The following is a 24,289-nucleotide window of genomic DNA, read 5'->3' on the forward strand; positions in this document are numbered from 1 at the left end:
TGAAAAAATAAATAAAATAAGTCAAGTGAATGGAAAAAATTAACACAACTGACACTAAATCGGTCCTTGTACTCACCTCATAATACTCGTACTCATCAACATCAAAATCCTCAAAATTAAAAAAACCCAATTTGAAGGCTTTGTCAATTGCTTGCAGGCAATCAAGCAGAGTCAGATGGTATGTTGACATCCCATATGCTGCATCACGAAATGGACAAAATGGCGGACTGTTTCCACCAATCAAAGGCTTGTAAGCTTCCTCAGGAGTCTTCTTCAAGTAAATGATCTAGAGAGAGTAGAAGAAAAAAGAACAATTACTGCACCAAATTTTACCCAGCACATTGATGAGTTATGTAGTACACTACTGTATTTACTGCCCTCTTCTTCCCTTACTTACCCCGGAACAGTTTTGAAAAATAAATTAAGTTTGCTTCAACTCGTTTTTGTTTGGAGTTGTAAGCACAGTAATATTACTAGTGTATTATCGGAAACCTGATCAAACTAAAATAAGGGTGACAGAGAACTGGCCTCTGACATTATAAACACTGCACTTTCACAGATGTACATTACAAACCCTAATACAGTGGGGTATGCTATAACGAACGGATCCTACTACGAATATTCCTATAACGAATGGTTTTACCTAATTTGAGAATGCTATAACGAACGCAACTCCTACAACGAACGCGGATGAATACGGGACTATTTCGTCTGGTGCATGAATATTGTTGTACTGTGACCCACAACAAGAGCGTCAGGCGCCATCTTTGTCTCATTGTGTAGCCAGTGCACCACTGTTATTGTTGAAATTTCGTCTTTTGATGTGGAAATAGAGTTATTTGTATAAATATTTTGTTATACAAGTGTACAATTGTAACAATGAATCGTCCAAAGCGACTGAGAAAGCTCATAACTCTTGAAACTAAGAAAGAAATCATAAAGAAAAGTGAGAATGGAACAAGCATTGCGAAACTTAGTGATGAGTATGGGATGGCTAAATCAACTATATGTACGATTTTGAAGAATAAAGAGGAGTTGAAAACTGTGCAAGTGGCTTTGGGAATCTCTAGACTTAACAAAGCAAGGTGTAATGTGATTGAGGAGACGGAAAATTTACTCCTAGTGTGGATAAAGGAGAAAGAAATGGCAGGTGAAAGCATTAGGGAAGCTATAATTTGTGAGAAGGCCAGACAATTGTTTGAGGACCTTAAAGCCAAGACTCCCAGTGGAAGTGATAGTGATGTGCCAGTGTTTAGGGGTACCAAGGGGTGGTTTACTGGTTTCAGAAGGAGAAATAAATTACATAGTGTTGTGAGACATGGTGATGCTGCTAATGCAGATAAAGAAGCAGCTAAGGAACACCATGACATTTTTTTGAATGTGATTAAAGAGGGAGGCTTTGTTTCTCAGCAGGTATTCAACTGTGATGAAACTGGACTTTTTTGGAAAAAAATGCCTCGCCGTACATACATTACCAAGGAGGAAACGTCTGTCCCTGGCCATAAGCCAATGAAAGACAGGCTTACTCTCCTTCTTTGTGCTAATGCTTCTGGTGACTGCAAAATAAAGCCACTCCTTGTGTACCATGCAGAAAACCCCAGAGCTTTCAAAAACATTAGGAAGACCCGCCTTGGTGTTATGTGGCAGTCAAACCCAAAGGCTTGGGTGACCAGGAGTTTATTCTCTGAGTGGGTGATTGAGGTGTTTGGACCCAGTGTTCGGGAATACCTCAGGGAGAATAATCTTCCACTGAAAGCTTTGTTGGTGATGGACAATGCACCAGCCCACCCTTCTAATTTGATGGTTGAATTGCCAGAGGAGTTCAACTTCATCATTGTGCACTTCTTGCCACCCAACATAACACCTCTCATCCAGCCCATGGCTCAACAGGTAATTTCTAACTTTAAGAAGCTGTACACAAAGGCACTGTTTAGAAAATGTTTTGCATCCACTTCTTCCAGTGATGTTAGTTTGAAGGAATTTTGGAAGAATCACTTCAATATAGCAGACGCTGTGTTTTTAATTGCGTCAGCCTGGAAAGAGGTTACTATGAGGTGTCTTTGTGCTGCTTGGAGGCCATTGTGGCCTGAATGTGTGCTTCAAAGAGACTTTGAAGGCTTCGAAGAGTTAGAGGAAGAGGCTGTTGTACATGAAATTGTGTCTCTGGGCAATTCCATGGGCCTGGAAGTGGATGATGATGATGTTGAGGAGTTGGTGGAAGAGCACAGTAAGGAGCTGTCCACTGCGGAGCTGCTTGAGCTTCACAAAGAAGAAAATGAGACACTGAAGCGGAGCTTAACTTCTGAGGAGTCAGGGGAGGATGAGGACAAGGAGGAAAGCTGCATCATTCCAGCCAAAGATCTCAAGGATGTGTTCTTTTGCTGGAGCAAACTGTCTAAGCTTGCTGAGGATTATCATCCTGATGTTGGTTCTGTGGAAAAGGCCATCAGTGTGTTTAATGACAATGTGATGAACTACTTTTGGAAGGTCCAGAAATCAAGGTTGAAGCAGCCAACCCTGGATTCCTTCTTTAAAAAAGTAGCAAAAGACCCTACAATCAAAGTGCCTGTAAGACAAGTCACCAAAGAGGGCTAGGAAGGATGACTCCTCTCCTTCCACCTCTTCTCCATAATTCTCTCCTCCCCCCTCCCCCTCTGCCTCCTGTCCTGCATGCTGAACAACACTAAGGTAAGATAAAGTACCGTATTTTTTACATTTTCCACAGAAAATTTTCAGTGTTAAGTGGTTGTATTTGGGGGCCTGGGACGGATTAATCCTATAACGAACAAGGTTCTAGAACCAATTAGATTCGTTATAGCATACCCCACTGTAACTGATAATCATTTGCTCAACAAAGCATCATAATGGGAGAGATGGGGGGGCTAGGGTGAGTGTGGTGGGTGGAAGAGAGAGAGCTGCAGGAGGCTTGGTGTTGGTTAGGAGAAGTATGTGGTCAGTTTCTCAACTGGCTCAGCCATGTTAATATTGTTATTATTATCCACTCTGTATCTGTATTTTTCTGGCTAAATAAACTGCTACAATTCAACGGTTATATTGATCACATTCACCCACCACCATCATCAACACTCACACCAACCACTATCAACACTCCCCAACCACCATTATCAACACTTTTCACACCATCACAACCACCAACACACACCAACCACCACCAACACTCTCTGACATTGCCTTTTTTGATGGAAAGGGACCCGAATTTACAATATCACAAGCAGCAGTAAGATGTAAACATTAAGTCATTCTGTGAGATATAATGTTTCCAAGGCAAATAAAAATGTTAATCATGGAAAGTTGTCATTTACACACACACTACTACTACTAACTTTGCTGACACTCAGAATCGAGTATGATGATCATCCAGCTATGATACAATGATACGAGCTATTAATCCCTACGTCCCGGGCTAGGGTGCCGCTGGCCGTACCCCCCCGTGCAGGGTAAATTGAGAAAAATCAACCTTTCCAAAATTAATTTTTAACTTTTTTTAAATGATAAAACAATAAAAAAGAAGTAATAAAAACTATATATTGACCCCCTAGAAACTTCCCTGGGGCCACAGTGGTGAGGAGATAAGGGGACAGTGTTGTTTTGACTGAGTGCTAGTGGTAACTACGCACTTAGCGGCCATTTTCTGCTTCCCTTCGTGTCCGGGACGGCTAGTAATGCATACATTTAATGATCATAATACTTATTTCCTATAAATAATTAATTTTGAATTTATTTTATTTGCATTCTTTTTCATGTGTGTTGCGAGGTTGAGGGACAACTCTCCATGGCGACAGGATAATAAGTACTAACCGCACTGAGCCCACCCACGATACCCTGCGTGTGGCGTGACCACCAAATATTCATGCTGGAACCTAATAACCAGCGCTGGGCATTCAAGCAATCGTGTGAAAAGGCGCGCGTTCCAGAACGTCAACTGGGGTGCCCTAGATGGACGTTCAGGAATATCAACGGGGACATAGGGGTTAAGGATGTCGCCTAGAATGGTGATTTCTGAGGGGACTAAAGAGGCCGATACGGGACTGGCAGGATCAATCACAGATGTTGCACATGTCGGGGGCTACATCTAGTGTGGGGGCGGCAGCAGCATCTTTCCAGCGTTGATGCTTGTCTCCCTCGGTATGCAGTTGGGCTAACTTGAGAGTATTGACACCTTCTTGGGTGGTGCTCCTCCAAGCGTTACAGTGTGGAGCAATCGCCTCCCAGGTGAAGGGGTCGATTTGGTACTTTTTCAGGTTTGTCCTAAGGCTATCCTTATATCTTTTCAATTGCCTACCAGTCTTACGTTTACTATTTGTTAGGTGACTGTAAAGTAGCTGCTTTGGCAGTCTATTGTCATCCATGCGGGTAACATGGCCAGTCCAGAGTAGTTGTTCATGGATAGTGGTAGCCTTGATATTTCTACAGTTGGTGTCAGCAAGAATACTGGCATTTGTTCTCTTGTCTTCCCAGTGAACTCGGAGGATGGAACGTAGACTACGGTGGTGAAAGTTTTCAAGTGCCCAGATGAGCCTCCAGTATGTGACCCATGTCTCGCTGCCATATAGCAGGGTGGGGAGGACCACTGCTCGAGATATGTGTAACTTTGTAGATAATTTCAGCTCCCTACAACTGAAGACACGCTTTTTGAGTCTGCCAAAGGTTTGAGATGCACATCTGATCCGATGCTGAATCTCTTCATCTCGGAGCAGCCAGGTCAACTGTTAAGTTGGCCCATACCAACCCCTGAACCCTCCTCCCCACATGAATATCAACAAGTTCTCGCCAGAAGTTACAATTTCATTTAGGAAAGGAACGGAACCAGTGTTAAACAGAGGTGAACAGTGCTTAAGTCAGTGAGAACAACTCAACAGTAACAGTCGTACCCAAGTAAACCTTCACACAGTGAGATCCCAGGTACCCAGTGATAACGGCCCGTGAGACCCAACAACAACCAGCGATGTGTTAATCCGTCTACAATAGGAAGGCCAAAACCAAACCTCACTCATATAACACCATCTGTGAGGGAATTACTACACCACATGTCCCTCATAACACCATATGTGAGGGAATTACTACACCACGTCAAGTCCCTCATCACACCATCTGTGAGGGAATTACTACACCACGTGAGGTCCCTCATAACACCATCTGTGAGGGAATTACTACACCACGTCAGGCCCCTCATAACACCATCTGTGAGGGAATTACTACACCACATGAGGCCCCTCATAACACCATCTGCGAGGGAATTACTACACCACGCCAGGTCCCTCATAACACCATCTGAGGGAACTACTACACCATGTGAGTTTCTCCTAACACCATCTGGGAGGGAGTTACTACACTACGAGTTTGCTGTTCAACACCTACATTAATCTGTATGTTCACTGTATGTTCCTTTACCTTTCTCTTATGAAGGCTTTTGTTAAACCACCAATGTATGTAATAAGTCATTTATGTCCAATGTATATTTTCAGCCTTCGGGCTGCAGAATTTTTTCAATAAACCGTTAATTATTATTATTATTATACTGAAAGTGGTAACATTGGAGAGGGTAGTACTGTTAAGCTGAGTGGATGGTGGAAGTGTAGCTGAACCAGGGGCAGGCTGAAAGAGAATCTAAATCCTATGTACATTCACCTCAAGGCCGAAGTGTGCATACGCATCTGCGTAGGTGTTCAGGATCTCTGTTTAGGAGGACTCAGGCGATAATCTTGCCAGCTACGGACAGCATTAAGATCCCGCGGTAGTTGCCACAGTCTCACTTGTTCTTATATTTCTTAAAGATAGAGGTGTCTTTAAGAGCTTGGGGGATTTCCCCCTTTTCTCATATATTCTCCAGTAGAGAGTGGAGAGGGCTGGTAAGCATAGGTCCTCCTGCTTTATACACCTCGGCTGGGATTCCATCAGGCCTTGAGGCATGTTATTTTTCATCTGTTTGATGGCAATAGCTACCTCATCCAGGGATGGAGGATAGGTGAGGTGGGTCAGCTCTGGATGCTGAGGCACCTGCTGGGTAGTCAGGATATCCACATCGGTGTTTCGGTTGAGCAGTGAATGGTAGAGCTCTGTCCAGTGCTGAAGGATGATTCATCTTCTTTAATTTTGGAGTTACCGTCGGATGAGCGGAGGGGGGCTGTGAGACGAGTGATTGGCCCATAAAATATTTTAGTGGAATTGAAAAATTTGCACATCTTGTGCTGATCTGCAAAGTTTTGTGTTTCACATAATTTATTTCTAAGAGAGTCATTCTTTAGATTGCGAGGGTCCCACTGGGCCGTCGCTTTCTTCTTGCAGAAGGTATCAGCTTTGGTCCGAGACTGAGGGTTCTTCTGCAAGTCAGTTAAAGCAGCACGTTCATCATTGACGAGTACATTAATTGCCGGGCTATTTTCATCAAATGAGTCCTGGTGTATTCTTTTGATCTGGCCGAGGGTCTCTCTGCAGGTTTTTGTCATTACAGTCTTGAGAACATCCCATTCGGCACTGGGATTTGGGTTCTTTGTTGTTGGGTTGTTTATCAGCCCATGCTCGAGCTGCTCTCTGAAACCATGTGCTACCGTTGGATCCTCCAGACGCTTAGTGTTAAAACCTCCTCTGGAAGCTTGCTGCCTTTGCTGTTTTGGGGCAGCGTGAAGTGAGAGCTTGGCTCTGACAAGCCAACGATCAGTGTCACAGTGGTCTGAGCCATGCATGGCACGGGTGATGAGGACATCTCGGGGATCTCTTTCTCTGAAAATGATGTAGTCAATGAGATGCCAGTGTTTGGATCATGGGTGTTGTCACGAACCCTTGAACTTGTCAGCCTGCTTAAACAAAGTATTGGTATAGTGAGGTTGTGTGCAGGACACTTGCTGAGGAGGAGTAGGCCATTGGGATTACACTTCCCTAGTCCATTTCTCCCTATGGTTCCCTGCCAAATGTCAGCACTGCTGCCAACTCTGGCATTGAAGTCACCAAGGAGCACAACCTTATCTTCACTGAGGATAGAGGTTTGTCGAGGTTGGCGTAAAAATCCTCCTTGTCCTTGATATCATGCTCTGCATCCAGTGTTGGGGCGTAAGCACTGATGAAAATGTTGGAGGCGTATGCACTGATGAAAAAGGCATGATGTGAGTGATTCAGTGGGACTCGGAGCATCATGAGGAACTCGTTGATCCCAATAAGTATTTCAGTTAGCCTGTGTAGGATGTGTTGGCGGATGGCAAAGCCAACTCCATAAATGGTTTTTTCTCGGCAGCAGGCTTACCCTTCCAGAAGAAGGTATAGCCAGACCTCCGTTCTGTGAGTTGACCCTCGTCTGGGAACTGGGACTCACTAATGGCTGCTATGTCGATGTTATACCTAGCTAGCTCTTTTGCCACAGGGCACACACACACTATATCCTTGACCACCGGAAGATCAAGACCTATTCCTCACCACCGGGATATCAACATAATCCCGTCAAAAGTAACAATATCATTTCGGAAAGTGGGATCAGTGTTGAACAGTGAATCCAGTGAGAGCAGTGAAGTGATGAACAGTGAATCCAGCGAGAGCAGTGAATCACCAGTGAGATAAGTACCCCTGGGAACCGACTACCATCTTTTGACCAGCCGGTGTTAGTCAGTCCACTCTGGGAATAATAGTGGGTCGGCTTCACACCCGACTTCAAGATAACACAACACCATCTAGCAGAGAGTGAGGTACTGTGACACCACCCCACACCACACAGTGTCTCCATTACCATATGAAGTCTTTCATATCAACACCCGAGGACAAGTCACTGTACCAAGTGAACACCATACCACCCGATGTTTCCATGACCAAGTGAGGTCCATCATATCAACACCCGAGGACAAATTACTGCACCACGCGAAAACCACATCACCCGATGTCTCCATGACTACGTGAGGTCCTTCATATCAACACCTACAGACGAGTTACTGAACCTCGTGGCCTATGTGACCTCACACAGTAGGGCAAGAGACCAGCCCAGGCCATTAACTATTAACTATACAGTGATCCCTCGGTTAACAAACGGTTCGGTTAACGAAATTTCGGTTAACAAATTACCTTCCATAAGAATCTTCAGTTCTGTTAACAAAAAAAAATTTGATTAACGAAATCCTTACGAAAATCACGTTTTGTTGTGAGCATCAGCTGATGGGCTAGTCTGCCAATTCAGGAATCTGTTCTATGTTTACATTCGTTTCCAATGGAGTAAATATCAATAAAGTTGTGTTCTTTAATATTTTTGCATGTTTTTTAATAAAATTATTAGTCATTTTAACATTTATTTAACATATTGATAATATATGCAGTACAGGGAACTTGTTTGTTGTGGGCCCATTAGATGCGTGAGTCGGTCACAAGGAGTCAGTTGGGCTTTGAAAACAGTGGAGAGAGCATCTATTTTGTTGGTCTTGAATATTTTTGCATTTTTCATTGAAATTATTGGTTATTCTGAACTTTAGTTAACATATTGATAATATATAGCACAGTGCAGTGTTGATTTAAAGAAAAAATCTTGAATTACACCTAGTGAACTTAAAATTTTATTGGTGAAATTACTGCATCAAGCATGGGTCCCCTGAAAGGTGATTTCTTCTCCATCCCCACTTCCTTCTCCTCCACCCCAACTTCTAATTCCCATCATCATTATCAACCAGGAACCTTCTACATACACACCTCAAAGTAAGTGTACTTTACTGCATTTTTTTTACTTTGTATGCGCTTTTCGGTGAGTTGGAACCATTGAAAAATGGATTCGGTTAACAAATTTTTCGGTTAATGAACGACTTTCTGGAACGAATTGTTCGTTAACCAAGGGACCACTGTAATAATTTGTGCGGGAGGGGCAACTGCAGCATCTATCCGGTGCTGGCGCCCGTTTACCTCGGTATGCAGTCGGGCAAACTCAAAAGATTGACACCTTCTTGTGTGATGCTCCTCCAAGCATTACGGTGTGGAGTGATCATCTCCCAGCTTAGGGGATCGATTTGGCACCTTTTCAGGTTTATCTTAAGACTATCCTTATATATTTTCAGTTGTCTGACAGTGGTATGTTTACCATTCGTTAGGTGACTGTAAAGTAGCTGCTTTGACAGTCTACTGTCGTCCATGCGGGTAACGGGGCCAGTCCAACATACAGTACAGGTACTCCTCGACTTACGACATACTCGACGACGACCCAGACATACGACCGCCGTGATCGTATAAAATATTTTTCAAGTTACGCATTTTCGAGTCCTGTCGTTAGTGATTGCACCGTGTACTGACAAAATTTTCGTTTGTAATTCCCCTTAAAATGGCTGGCAAGCGTAAAAGTGAGAGTTCTCGTGGTGCTGAGAAGAAAAAGAGACACCCATTTTAGAATATCTATGTATTATTTTCGCCTTACGACCAGATCGTTGGGACGGAACCCCGTTGTAAGTTGAGGAGAGACTGTAGCTGTTCATGGATAATGGTAGCCTTAATGTTCCTACATTTGGTGTCAGCGAGAATACTGGCATTTGTCTTCTCCAGAGAACTCGGAAGATGGAACGTAGACTACATTGGTGAAAGACAGGTGGGAGCCGAGATAATGAAATTGGGTAACACACGAGGGTAGTACCGTTAAGCTGGATGAATGGTGGGTGTAAGGGCGGTAACGAGCAGGATGGTTGTTCGCCGCCAGCTTGCTTGTTCGCGTCCCGCACTGGGGGTGTTAGACGGAGGTGAGAACGTGACTGCTGCCTCGACACAGATCAGACACTACCCAGCTAGCACCACAGCTGCACTTCCCAGCTGCTCATTCAAATTCTGGTTGTGTTCTCTTCTGATGTGTCCGGGGCTTGTGGGCTGATTCCCCAGACCTTCACTATTCGACTGTCCACCTCCAGTCACCTACCCCAGCTGCCACGTCAGCGCCACTTCCTTCACATCCTCTCCACCGTCCATGCCCTGGCATCTCTCCTGGGTGGCAAGACCTTGCCTGCCAACGCCGACGCCAATTGAGGAAACTGCCTTGACCTTCCCCCTGAGAGCGGATCCCCACTCCACGAAACCTTCCGCCGGGCCACCGCCATAGGAAATATTCTCTATATTGTTTGACTTCCGTTAATTGTTTGATTCCCTTAATTGTTTGACTCCATTAATTGTTGACTCCCGTAATTGTTTGACTCCCGTAATTGTTATTTGATGTTTGTGCGAGTGGTGTCAGAGTTTTGTGTTATTTTCATAGTAAAGAGATGTCCGTCTCGAACGGTTGTTTGTTATCCCTCAGAAAATCATGGTTCTTGACTTTCCTTTTATAAGATCCTGATTAGGCTGGCAAGGGGTTCATATCCTTAAGTCCCAGGCCTTTACAGTGGGGGTGTGGTTGAACCAGGGGCAGGCTGAAAAAGAATCCGAGTCTCATGTACATTGACCTCAAGGCCGAAGTGTGTATACGAATCTGCGTAGATGTTCAGGATCTCCTGTAGGTCACTTTCAGTGTAAGCAACGAGGATGAGGTCGTCTGCATACTGAAGTTCAATAATGGAAGCTGCCAACACTTTCGTTCCAACCTGGAGTCGTCTTATGATGAAAAGTGCCTTCATCCAGCACTAGCAAGAGGAAGGAAGGCAGCCAAGAAAATAGAAAAGAGAGTTGGTGCCAGTACAAATCCTTGTTTTACCCCCGTTTGGGTGAGGAAGAACTCAGACTGGGTGCCATTGTTCAGGACACTGTGGTTCATGCCATTGTGGCGTTGCCTTGCCTCACAATGGCGATGAATTTTTGTGAGAAGCCCAAACAGCTGAGGGTCTGCGAGAGGGCTTCCCTGTTGACTGAGTCAAAGGCCTTGGTAAGGTCGATGATATTCTCTGCACTTTTCTGTATCTGTCAGGCAGCAAAGATCATGTCAGTGGTGCCAAGTGATGGTCTAAGGCCACATTGAGATTCTGGGAGGAAGAAGACTGTTTAGGAGGGCTCCAACGATAATCATGCCAGCTATGGACAGCAGCGAGATCCCGCGGTAATTGCCAACAGTCTGATCGGTCTCCCTTGTTGTTATAAATATTGATGATGGAAGTGTATTTAACAGCTTGTGGGATTTCCTCCTTTTCCCATATACAGTGGTCCCTCGGTTAACGAACGGTTCGATTAACGAAGTTTCGGTTTACGAATTAGCTCCCATAAGGATTTTCAGTTCAATTAACGAAATCCTTACGACAAACACGTTTTGTTATGCGCATCAGCTGATTGGCTAGTCCACCAATACAGTAGTTGGTTCTATGTTTACATTCGTTTCCAGTGAAGTAAATATCAAGAAAGTTGATCTCTTGAATATTTCTGCATTTTTTTTATTAAAATTATTGGTCATTCTGAAATTTAGTTAACAAATTGATAATATAGACAGTACAGGGAACAGTTTTTGCGTGCCCATCAGCTGACTGAATCACCCAGCAACGCTTCTCAGTTTAACTTGTGACCTGATGTCGGCACCAAGCCTGGCTAATAAGCCGCTACCTCACTACAGCTGCAGCTGCACCACGTGGTCTGGGTAGGTCCTCCAGCTCACACTGGGTGTTGGAGATGGTTCTTGTTCCTCATGTGATGTAGTTAGGAATTCATAGTTCCTCACCTGGGTGGAGTGGGGAGTCGTCACTTCTCTCCTGGTGTACTTTGGATTGTTTCTTGGGTGTTGGTGGTGGCGAGTGTACCACGGACTGGGTGTGTCACGTCAAGGGCCAAGTCAACACTGACCGTTAAGCACAATTATCATTAACATTTGTTTCTTTCTTTCGAGTTGAAATTGTCACTTTTGTATATCACTTGTGGATTGATCATCAATCTTTGCACTTTTACTGTTGGTGTGAGGTTGTTGATAAATCCAGATAGGGAGGAGGAGATGGGGAAGAGGAGGGTCCGACAGACCAGGCTGGCAGCTGTATCCATGGTCAAGAGACCATGGCTGCGTTAGCGAGCAGTGCCGACTACACATGTCCTTACCCTATGAAGCCTGTCCCCGTCGCCACTCGTCTATCACCATAGGACTTATGGGGGTATAGGGGTTTAGGTGTATGAGTTGATTTATGTGATGAGGCAGGAGCACAGGCTGCAACCACACATCTTGGCTCTCCCCTTTCCTGATCCAGTGGTGTAAGCAGTTGCAAAGACTGGGGAGAGGGAGAGTTGCAATGGACTGCCGATAGCCCATTTTGTTGGGTTTTGCCTTAGTAGCCTGCCCATCTTGCAGCCTTCATCCGCCGGTGTAGTTGTTGGGTTTCGATGTTGGTCACCTCTTCTGCCTTTACTGCTGTTGGGGTCTTACTGGAGCTCTATAAGTATGTCTGCCTGATGCAGGGCTCCACTGCAGATATTTTGTTTGGGGTTTATTCCCGTAGCCTTATACCTACCAAGGTTAATCCGCAAAGCAGCGGGTATAAAACTGCAAAATGGTCAGTCCTTCCTACGCTCTGATCATAATCTCCGTCAGGTCTAGACTTCAGAAAATTCTGAGGTACTGCCTCGCCTGGCTACACGTTTACTGTCACCTAATTCTTATACTATTTTCAATTCCCTACGTTTCCTCATTAACCCCAATTTCCCTCACCGGTTATTTACCCCATCCTCCAATTCTCCCTCTCTATCTCACTTTACCTTCCCTGCATGTGGCCAGTACAGCCTCCCTTCTCATGGCTTGTGGCAACCTCTCACTTTCCCGCACCTACTTTCCTAACTATAAGACAAATTTTCTTACATTGGATCCAGTGTCCACTGCAGCTGAAGGGTAGGTTAGGTTACGTAGATCACCCAAAGAATCTTCACCCGTCTGACTCGAAATTATCCTCCCAGTTCACACCAGCTTAGAGCACAGAGCCTCTTAAGCTCAATAACAAAACGTGATAAGAGAGGCCCACTAGCACACTTGTCCAGTTACCGAAACTAACTACCCCGCCTTCCTCCTTGACTTGCACTAGAAGCCTGAACCCATAACTGTACTGTGTTACTAACCAACAGCCATTGTGAGTTTCCTTTCTCCATCCCATCCTGAGTGTGAACCCAAACATAACGTACCCCACAATACTACCTCTTGCCGTCGCCACTACCACTGTGGTGTACGAGATGTTTGGTTCACACTCAGGATGGGATGGAGAAAGGAAACTCACAATGTGCTCTCTGTATACATGTTGTATTGGATGTACAATGCAGCTTGGTGCTGGGAAGTGGCAGCGTGGTTACAAGCGTGATGTAGAGAGAGCTGGTTGGTGAGGATGCTCAGAGGAGGACAGCTTGTGGGTCGCCATGCTCGCCGGCGGGAGCAAGGGCCGCCAGGCAGCGGCGGAGGAGGTGGTGTTGCTTGCTGCGGCTGTAGCTAGAAGAAGAGAAAGAGTGGTCACCACGAGGTCAGGTCTTTTATAGCGGAGGTAGGCGTGGGTAGATAGTTGACCCCCGCTCCGTGGGCGGCGCTGGTTGACCTAGACCACGAGGCATACACTGGGGAATTCGCGGGGTCGGCTATTCAGCGACAAACAGCGTTTGTAGGGGAGAAATCCACTACAATACTCCCTCCTTCCCTCCAGGCGGTGTAGGAGACTTGTTGTCTGCAGGGGTGCATGGCACATGTGAGGCAGAACGGGCGGTGCATGCCACATGTGAGCAATAACGGCGAGGGCGTGGATGAGCCGGCGTTAGAGGAGACAACTGTCTAGATACACAATATCTGTGGGAGTAGAGAGGGAGAAAAAGGGTGTGTGGAGGCGATGAATGTTGTGCTTCCCTCACGGCAGGTACAGAGTCGTCAGATGCGCCTGCTGGGGTGTGTGGGCCTAGGTCAGGAGCAGGGGCTGCATCAGCAGAAGCGGATGAGGGCTCGTGACAGCAGCTGGGTCCACGACAGCAGCAGGGAGTACCTGAGGGAGAAAAGAGGGGTGTGTGGGTCCGCACTCAGGCCGAGTCGGGAGCAGGAGCTGCATCAGGAGGAGCGGCAGGGGGTACTGCTGGGCCGGGGGCGGCGTCTGAGGCAGGACGGGTGTGCTGGGGTCGGTAGGACGTGGTGCTTGGGGCAGGAAGAGGAGCTGGTGTCTGCTTAGAGAAGCAGTGCTGCTCTAGGGTGTCTAACCTGCGGTGTTGAGACAGTAGCTGTAGAGCTGATGAGAGCTGCCTCTGTGTGGATAAGCCAGACTTCCATGTTGCTTGAAGACTGGGAGCGTGATCAGTTTCTCCTCCGTCCTGTGTGAGTGCGAATCTCTGGGGGTCACCATTTGTGGGGTATGGGTTGTTTGGTTCACACTCAGGATGGGATGGAGAAAGGAAACTCACAATGTGCTCTCTGTATACATGTTGTATTGGATGTACAATGCAGCTTGGTGCTGGGAAGGCAGCATGGTTACAAGCGTTGAGTAGAGAGAGCTGGTTGGTGAGGGTGCTCAGAGGGGGACAACCTTGTGGGTCGCCATGCTCGCCGGCGGGAGCGAGGGCCGCCAGGCAGCGGCGGAGGAGGTGGTGTTGCTTGCTGCGGCTGTAGCTAGAAGAAGAGAGAGCTAGTTCACCACGAGGTCAGGTCTTATATCGCGGAGGTAGGCGTGGCATAATAGTTGACCTCCATCATGTAAGGCGGCGCTGGTTGACCTAGACCACGAGGCATACACTGGGGAATTCGCGGGGTCGGCTACTCAGCGACAAACAGCGTTTGTAGGGGAGAAATCCACTACACCACCACCTGTCCCTTGCACCACGGCATCTGGCCCCTCAATCTACAATTGTTATTTGACTTCCGTTTCTTTGCTGTCTTCCATGCATTCTTTATTCACAAACAAAGTAATTTTATTTTAAATTTCCATGTAGTTATGTCAAGTACCATAAACTTACATGTGTGTGTGTGTGTCAGAAGGCTTCGCTACCCACCTTTACTGACTTTGCTAGAATTGTACTGGACACACACACAGAAAGCAGTGTCTGAGGCCACACCGTTTTCCTTGTTCTACGACAAAATAAATGTTCTTTTACTATATTTCGTGAAGAAGTGGTTGCAGGGAAGGACACGAGCTGCGGCCTTGGGCCACAGCCACGCGTCCTCTATCACGGTCTCAACCAGTGTGTGTGTGTGTGGTGGTGTGGGGGCAGGCAGGCAGGAAGGAGCGCGAGTCTTTGCTACTGTCGACAGGACACCAACTTCTCTAATTTTGTTGTGATAATTATATACCACAATGACGATGAAGTTCAAAGTTCATTAACTGGCCTCCAAGTTGGTCTATATAACCTGGCGTGTATAAACGTAAGCGTGAGTAGTACTGTCTGTACTGTTTAAACAGCTGATGAATGAAGTCTTAACCTAAGCATGACATAATTACATTTACAAAATATTCAGAAAGTATTCCTGAGATGCAGTGACAGCCAATATGGATATAAAAATAAACAAAACCTGGGAGAATTATAATTACTAATAAAAATAATAACGAAACAGGCAAATGCGTAGGATGAAAAAAAAATCTTTGTTAACTTTAAAGTAAATTCGTATCATTCATTTTACTTCAACACACCAACAGTACGGTACTAAGTAACGCCTGGAACCAATTTAGACCATTCTTGGCACTTCCCCTTGAAATCCACCCTCAAAAAAAAAAGCTTCAAAATTCATAAGTCCTTTGCACTTTTCATATTTACAGTAACGGTCGTGGGTGCAAATAAATCTTCCAGAGTTTGTATACAAGTGGCGTCCCATAGCGAAGGGGATATGTGGTACCTTAAACTAAACATGACAATACAATACTGTATACCGTACTACAGACTGTAATGTACTTAGTAAGCCACACACACTGTACACCAAGTAGTGGAGGCAGCCAGTACCCTACCCCCCCCCTGCATGGTGACAATAACAGGCTGCTGAAAACTCATCACCACTGAGGAACAATAGTATTATGTTGTACTGAAAGTGTTACAAGGATTCCACATTGTTATTTACACTTTCACGCACGACTCCCACTCCTGCCACATCCCGGATGATGGAACTCCCTGCACTCTACCCTAAATCCCCACCCACCATTCCCTTAAATCACATACACACACCATTTTTAAGGTTCATTTGTTGAAAATTTCTCCAACTAGGTAAAACAAGGCGTATTAAATTACCAACTATATACTTGGCATGATTATCAAATACATGTAGAAGCTTCATTATTTAGCAGCGTCACTTCATGATTTGTTTTGTAATGTCCGATAGGTCACGTTATTATTATCATTATCATTATTATTATTTACTTTAAAACTGACTTCTTTCTATCCATTACTACAAAAAAATATTCATTTTTCAATTTCCTTTTTGTCGGCTTTTGAAACGAGTAGATTGTGACGGGATTACGGAGGTAGGCGTGTGTGTGTGTGTCAAGAAGCTGTATATACTGTGTCTTCATGGGGATCGGCATGGATAAAACAGACCAAACAAGACAATGGGTAAGAAAAACGAGGTCTTGGTGTGAGATCAACTCGTAAATACTTGACTTCTGAACTTTTGATAGAGGAAAAAACGGTGTGGAGCAGTTTAATCCGGGAAGCATTTGCTTCTTGGTGAGGATTTAAAGACCTGACTCCTGACGAGGCTTGTTATGGTAACTCATCGCTCTCACTCACTCGGCACAAGCGAGGAATATACCCCCAACAACTTACTTTTCATCTGATCTTTATCATATGGGGATTTGATTCTACATAAGGCACCCACCGCCCCCCAAAAATAAAAACATCGAAATTACAAGACCACTTTGAGCAAAATTTTAGAATTCTTTGACATTTCTTATTTAGAATTATTATAGGTGGGAGTCAGGTAGTCATATATTGTGAAGAAAAAATAAAATGGTAAATTAGGTAATATGAAGGAAATGCCTGTGTTAATTGTATTGTTGTTCTTAAATTAAAAGATACAAGGTAAATTAGTCTTGAGAAAATCCAATTCACCCGAACGGTTAATCAGACACCATGCATAACTAACTATTCATTAAACTTAAGAGAAAGAGTTACTTATGTCCTGTATCAATAAACAACATTAATATAGTGCTAGGACAGGCCAGGAATCCAATGCTCTGTTTGTTAATTTGAGGGATAATAAGCATTGCATTGACTGGGATAATGCCTCCTCAATATTACCATGTAATTCAATTGATAGTAGGAACATCATAGAATCTAGTCTCATTAAACATACCGAATCCGTCAATATGAATTTGAGTAATGGTATGTACAAACTGGATAATTTCGTAATTAAGAAGATTTGTAACCAGGTGAGAAGGTTGGGTCATCTTACCCTCTGACCTGACTACCGACTGCTGGGGTGCTTTTTGAAGATTAGCAGGGTCATTACCTAATACCTGACCATTGTGGACTTGATCTCACCCTCTTCCGTATATATATATATATATATATATATATATATATATATATATATATATATATATATATATATATATATATATATATATATATACAGTATATATATATGCTGATAACCACAAGGAAAGAAGAAAACACGAAGTTCCCAAGCGCTTTCGTGTAATTCACATCTTCAGGGGTGAGTACAGACTAAAGAGAAGTACAAAACAAGGTGTATATATACAGAGGAGGGTGAGACCAGGTCCACAATGGTCAGGTATTAGGTAATGACCCAACTAATCTTAAAATAGCACGGCAACGGTCGGTAGTCAGGTCAGAGGGTAAGGTGACCCAACCTTCTCACCTGGTTACAAATCTTCTTAATTACGAAATTATCCAGTTTGTACATACCATTACTCAAATTAATATTGACGGATTCGGTATGTTTAATGAGACTAGATTCTATGATGTTCCTACTATCAATTGAATTACAAGGTAATATTGTGGAGGCATTATCCTAGTCAATGCAATGCTTGTTATCCCTCAAATGAACAAACAGAGCATTGGATTCTTGTCCAAACACTATATTTATGTTGTTTAAGTCTAGTTACAAGATCTTTACCTGTCTGGCCTAAGAAAAACATATTACATTCCTTGCAATGAACTTTATAAATGCAACCAATTGTGTTGTTGGGGGAGTTCTTGATTTTTAAATGCCACATGACGCGCACCTACAGTGATTTACTTGCATAAATGGATTCCACGCGCCACTTCTTCTACCTCTCTACAAGTTGTCCTGGACTGTCTCCTTTCGTTACTGAATACTCCTCTTCGATGATCAAGGCCCACAAATTGAAAATACGTTTGAAATTTCTCCAGACATGCCTTAGTGAAAAAGTTATGCCTAGATCAATCCTCCCACAACGTGTCCTGAAGATGTCTGAGTTCCAAGAAATCATCCTTAAGAAACATTTGGAAATAAAGAAAATTGAAGTGGATGAAGCCTTCCGTATTGTAAGACAAAAAAAAAAGCGTGTTTTCAATATGACCATACGGAGTGATTGGAAAAAGTTCATGTTGGATTACTGTTTTGATAACCTGAGACGTGAGCGTTCTGATCTTCAAGCTAAGATAGACCACAAATTGGCACTCCTTATTAGAAATAGTGATTGGACTAAGGATGCCAATCACAACAGTGTAGTGAATCTCTCCTCTAAACAACTAGACAATGATACCTTGTGTGCCCTCGGCTATGGTTTAAGTTTTGATGGCTCTAACAAGGGAGTCGACAGTGTTGACATAGCCAGAGCATTTTGCAATTTGGAGAAATTCAGTAATTTGACAAGTGAAGAAGTGAACATGTGTAAAGGTGTTGTGTATGCATCTATGTCTAAGCCTTGTGTTCCAAACTGTCCAGAAAGATTCACCAAAGCAATCCAAGCCCTTAAGAAAAATAAGGACCTACATGTCACTAAAGCAGATAAGGCCAACACAGTAGTGATTTTAAACAAATATGATTATATCTCTAAAATGAATGACCTTTTATGTGATACTACAACATATTCTAACTCATAAATAATCCTCTCAACACAGTTAACACCCAGTTCAACAAAAAACTGAAGTCTCTATTGAGAGGCAAAGCTACTCTCATTAAACATCTTACTTCAACGTCCCCTCCACTGCCATACATGTACGGTGTAATCAAGACCCACAAGCCTAATAACCCAGCAAGACCCATCATTAGCTCAGTTGGGTAATTCCTTGTCTATATATATATATATATATATATATATATATATATATATATATATATATATATATATATATATATATATATATATATATATATATATATAAATATGAAAACGTGGATAAGATAAATCTTGATAAAATCACACGGGAAAATGGATATATATATATATATATATATATATATATATATATATATATATATATAAATATATATATATATATATAAAATAAATAAAACAGTGCGAGTTTTGATGAAAGTTAAGAAATTCAGTGAATAATATGCACAATCAAAATTTTCACTATACTGTAGAGGAGGGGGAGGGAGAGAGAGAGAGAGAGAGAGAGAGACTGGGATGTGTGTCTGTGTGTGTACAGTTAAGTCTGGTCTGAATCACATGGCGGGTATCAGGATAATGATCCTTGACAGGGCAAGCAATCTTGTCCAACTTTCTCCTTCAGCCCCCGATGGTCCCGCTATCCCGTCTGTGCTCACACCACCTCACACTACTGATGGTGGCTCGTCCTCCCCATCCCTTCCTGCCTTTAAATTCAGGTTTCTCAAAATATATTCCCCTTCAAATGCCACTTTGGTATAGCATATTTTTATAACGTTTTATATGATTGTTTAAAAGTTCGAAAGGAGAAGATTGTGCAACCTTTATAAAGTCGCTTTAAAGGAATGGCGCTGGTTGTAAGAAGGGAGAGTTATGAGGTAATGTAAGCACCATCACTCCCCTGTTCTTATCTTCTCCAGTTGTCACAAAACTACAATATCAAGTGTTTTCTGCTGACGTAAAAATCTGTATTATTGACATTGTGCTTAACCTTTCCTTACGGGTTTTGCTTCCCCCTTTTTCAGTTATTATTTAGACGGGATAATAGTACAAAAGTGCTCTCTCCTCACCCCGTGAAGTGGTGACAGAGGCTCCGGAGCTTCACTCACTCAAGTATGTCAGTTGAAGGCAATGGGAAGGACTATCTGATGGCAGCTTTAGGCTTCGGGACCAATTTACGACACAGAGAACTGTGCTTTATAATGCAGCTCCATTTTTTTTTCATTTCATTAGAGAGCATGATTATTTTTGGTTATATTTACTTATTCATCTATCATTGTAATATCGGTTAAACATGAGCAGAAGCGTCACCATAGATGGACAGGTTAATGACCCAGTGAGCCATCTATGGTGAACCTGATGCAGTGCCACCAAAACCCAATAATGACACGTGAAGCACCGAACAACAATGAAGTTATGGGTGCACAAGAAACATGCAGCTTCCTGCCTGCGCAATTCCGGGACACTTTTTACAAACAATAGCATCTTTTTATCCGTACAGGGAGGGGCGGAAATTACAATGGGATGCATGTGAAGTCGGGAGACCTTGAAGCATAACGACGCCAGCCAACACCGTCGTATCATGCACTGCGGGGTAACCCAAAATGGCACTTGGACAGTGGCGCCACACCAACCACCAGCCATGAAGGATACTTCCTGCATCACAATTTGGACACAACAAATGAGACGACACCTGCGGCCACACCACACAACACCCACATGAACACCACACAAATCCCTTTTATTTATTAGTATTTTCTTGCGCTTGGACAGCACTAAATTAATCATGATATGCAGACTGCACATGTTGAGATAAACAAATAAGCATAATAGTTATAAAAGTTAAGTGTTTAATATCGTTTAACACGAACATAATATTGAAGATAAACAATTTATTCCATTACGGAGACTGTCATGTATGGTGGTGGTACTGTACACACTATCAACAGCAGGTGGTTCTGTGTGAGGTGAGCAGGTTCACACTGTAACTAAATATAAGTTCTGGTGATGGTGGTGATAGTAGTGGTTGTAATGGTGTTAGTGGTGGTTGTAATGGTGTTAGTGGTGGTTGTAATGGTGTTAGTGGTGGTTGTAATGGTGTTAGTGGTGGTTGTAATGGTGTTAGTGGTGGTGGTAACGGTTATGGTGATGATGGCAATGCAGGTGATGATTACAATAGTGGTGGTGCAGTAAACGGTGGTAGTGGAGATGAGTGACACACGCAGCTCGGAGCACCACTCACTAGACCAGTGGGGTGAGTGAGGGTTGGCATGAGGTAGTGACACCTACTGTGCCACTTCAGCAGCCAGCCAGCCTTCCTGACCACACACACACACATTACAGAGCCAAGAATGGGGCTATAAGAATACACATGACCTCACCTGCTAACAACATTAACTCCACAATAGTTATTTAGTCGACTACCATGGCTTTATATCCCTTCCATTTACTTTCGTTTCAATTCGTTCTATTAATTGGGGGTAACGAGATAAATACAGTGTTAACTTCATACATCTAATTCCATCCATTCAAAAACCACTCCAGTATATACAGTATGTATGTATGTTTCAAAATCCATAAACTAGAGAAACATGATTCCAAGGTTACGGTAAACTCTGAGCCTCAGGTACGCGACATCCCACACGTCAACCATTAGCGCCGACGTTTAAGTCTACCCAACACTTCAACCTGACCCTGACCTACTGCTGTACTCTGTGACTCCTCCCTCGTGTATTAACTCCCCGAGATTTCGAGTGTGATATTTCGTAATACATTCAGAGCGCGCATGTACACACAGACAGACAACACACACACACATGCTATCAACCAGTGTGAGAGAGAGAGAGAGAGAGAGAGAGAGAGAGAGAGAGAGAGAGAGAGAGAGAGAGAGAGAGAGAGAGAGAGAGAGAGAGAGAGAGAGAGAGAGAGAGAGAGAGAGAGCTAGCTTGTTATAACATCCTTACTTTACACACATACACCGGTCTGTAAATTTTGACCAACTATATACAAGACATTCATTCAGTCAAGATGGCTGTCCACACAAGCTCACGCCCATAACCATTCTAAAAGACCTCGAACTGCTGTTATATTATACGACGTAATATAAAAACCTGGCGTGTATTAAGATGCCTACCACTACCTCCATCAACACTTAGTTTCATCAAACAATTATCATCACCATAAACACAAAAAAAAAGAAAAAAAAAGATGGTCAAGGACACCTCCCCTAAGTGACAGAAACTTTGTGACATGACTGAGAGGCGCTCAAACTGACAGAACAATCAACCATCGGGGGAGGTACAGTGTATTATAACTATCAAGGCTCGTGCCATTTCTCTAAGACCTTTCACATTCTTCACCGCCGTCAAGTGAAAGCTGGGCCTAGGTCAACAACGAAGCTTTAATTATTTCACCACAAAGTTGGTCATAGGAATCAACAGCACAGGAAGTCATCAGTCACCCTGCGCCAGATTCTCACACCTGACGAGTTGTTTTACCTTCACACCTCAACACTACAATGGTAACCCCTCATGATCTTATCCAGGTATATTCCAGGTGTATCTGATCTGGATAAGTAACTTCAAGGAATGTATGGATACAGCACTCGCCTTCTGTCCTAAATCTGAATTTGTATTGATAATGACATTTAATTTTTTTCCTATGAGTTTCGATATGTGAAGCAAGACAAAATTCTGCATTGCGGTAAAGTTGAAACCATTTACTTAAACCACCTCGTCAATCATCATAAGTAAAGGGACGAGGATTACACGAGCCAGCCGAGAGTAAGCTTCCTTTTTACCCTTTATCACCAGCCCTGCGTGTGTAATAATAAAACTATTACTACTACTAATAATAAACGATTTATTGAAAAAGTTCAGTAGCCCGAAGGCTGAAAATATACACTGGACGGAAAGCTTTCATTACTAAAAGAACATGAATTGAACATACAAATTATAGTTTACAGTTGATGGCCGGTGTGGTCTCTTGCCTTACTGTGTGAGGTCACGTAGGCCATATGGTGCAGTAGCTCGTCCTGGCGTGTTGACATGAAGGACCTCACGTGGTCATGGAGACACCGGGTAGTGTGGTGTTAACGTTGTGCAGTAACTCGTCCGTAGGTGTTGACATGAAGGACCTCACACGTGGTCATGGAGACACCGGGTGGTGTGGTGTTAACGTGGTGCAGTAACTCATCCGTAGGTGTTGACATGAAGGATCTCACGTGGTCATAGAAACACCGGGTGGTGTAGTGTTCACGTGATGTAGTAACTAGTCCATAGGTGTTGACACATGATCATGGAGACACTTTGTGGTGTGGGGTGGCGTCACAGTACCTCACTCTCTGCTAAGTGGTGTTGTGTTATCTTATGATCAGGTGTAAAGCCGACCCATGGTTGTTCCCAAGGTAGACTCCCTAACACCGCCTGATCAGAAGATGGTGGTCGGTTCCCAGGGGGTGCTTATCTCTGGGTGTGGACTTACTGGTGGGTCACAGCTCTCCCTGGTTCTGTCTAGTGCTGAATGTACTGGCTTTAATACTGTTCATCACTGTTCGACATTGATCCCACTTCTTTACGAAACGAATATGTCACTTTGGCGGAATTATGTTGATATCTCGGTGGTGAGGATGGGTGGAGGAGAGGGACTTAGGGAATGGGCCAACATTTGCCGGGGCAGCTACTGCCGCAGGAGCAGTGCCTGATAGGTATTGACCCTCCGGTGGTCAAGGATTTTTTTTAAGGGGAATATCTTCCCAGGCGGTAGTAACTCCCTGTTTGGTAGCTCCCTACTACCTACTACGGTTTATTAATAGAGTTGCAGCCGGTGGCTGAAAATATACAGACTTACATTTTATTTAGACATAATGATATAATATGCATTGAATACATTTACAGGGCTGTACAATACATAAATCAGGAGTTGTTTATTATTTTAACAATAGATGGGATGGTGCTGTTCTTATATCTATCGGTGCGGGCTCTTATGGGCTGAATTTTGTTGTAGTGGCGGACTGCGCGAGTTGGGTGGGGGGTTGCAGGTGGCAGGAGGTGGCGATGACGAGGGTGGTGCAGTAGTCCACTGCCAAACCTTTCCAGTGCTTGGTGGTGGAGGTCACTGAGGGATGGCATTTCCAGGGTTGAGAGAGCGTTGGTGTAGCCGGAGTATTCTGCGCCGAGCATGATTCTGCAGGCCCTTTTCTGTACCTTCTCTTGCCGACGTTGTTGGGTGGAGTTGAGAGAAGACGACCAGGCTGGTGGCGCATACGTTAGTTTGGGGAGAATAAAGATGTTGTAGATGGTCCTCAGCTCTGGCGTGGGTGTCCCAAGTGACCTAAGTCGTCGTAGCATGTAGAGATGGTACGAGGCTGCCTTGACTGTGTTATTTACATG

At 43.8% G+C, this 24,289-nt stretch overlaps 1 protein-coding gene across 1 annotated transcript in view; it reads right to left on the minus strand.

Annotated features, from left to right (window-relative positions):
* Window positions 1-24,289, minus strand: part of LOC121870336 (dual specificity protein phosphatase CDC14A-like) — a 51,492-nt gene that overhangs the window by 21,683 nt on the left and 5,520 nt on the right. The window contains exon 3 of the mRNA XM_042372118.1: window positions 77-286. Within this exon, the coding sequence (XP_042228052.1) occupies window positions 77-286 (210 nt within the window). The remainder of the gene's footprint in view (window positions 1-76; window positions 287-24,289) is intronic.

The sequence above is a fragment of the Homarus americanus genome, unplaced genomic scaffold (assembly GCF_018991925.1).
Source record: "Homarus americanus isolate GMGI-L3 unplaced genomic scaffold, GMGI_Hamer_2.0 scaffold40856, whole genome shotgun sequence".
NCBI classification, from domain to species: Eukaryota; Metazoa; Arthropoda; class Malacostraca; order Decapoda; family Nephropidae; genus Homarus; species Homarus americanus.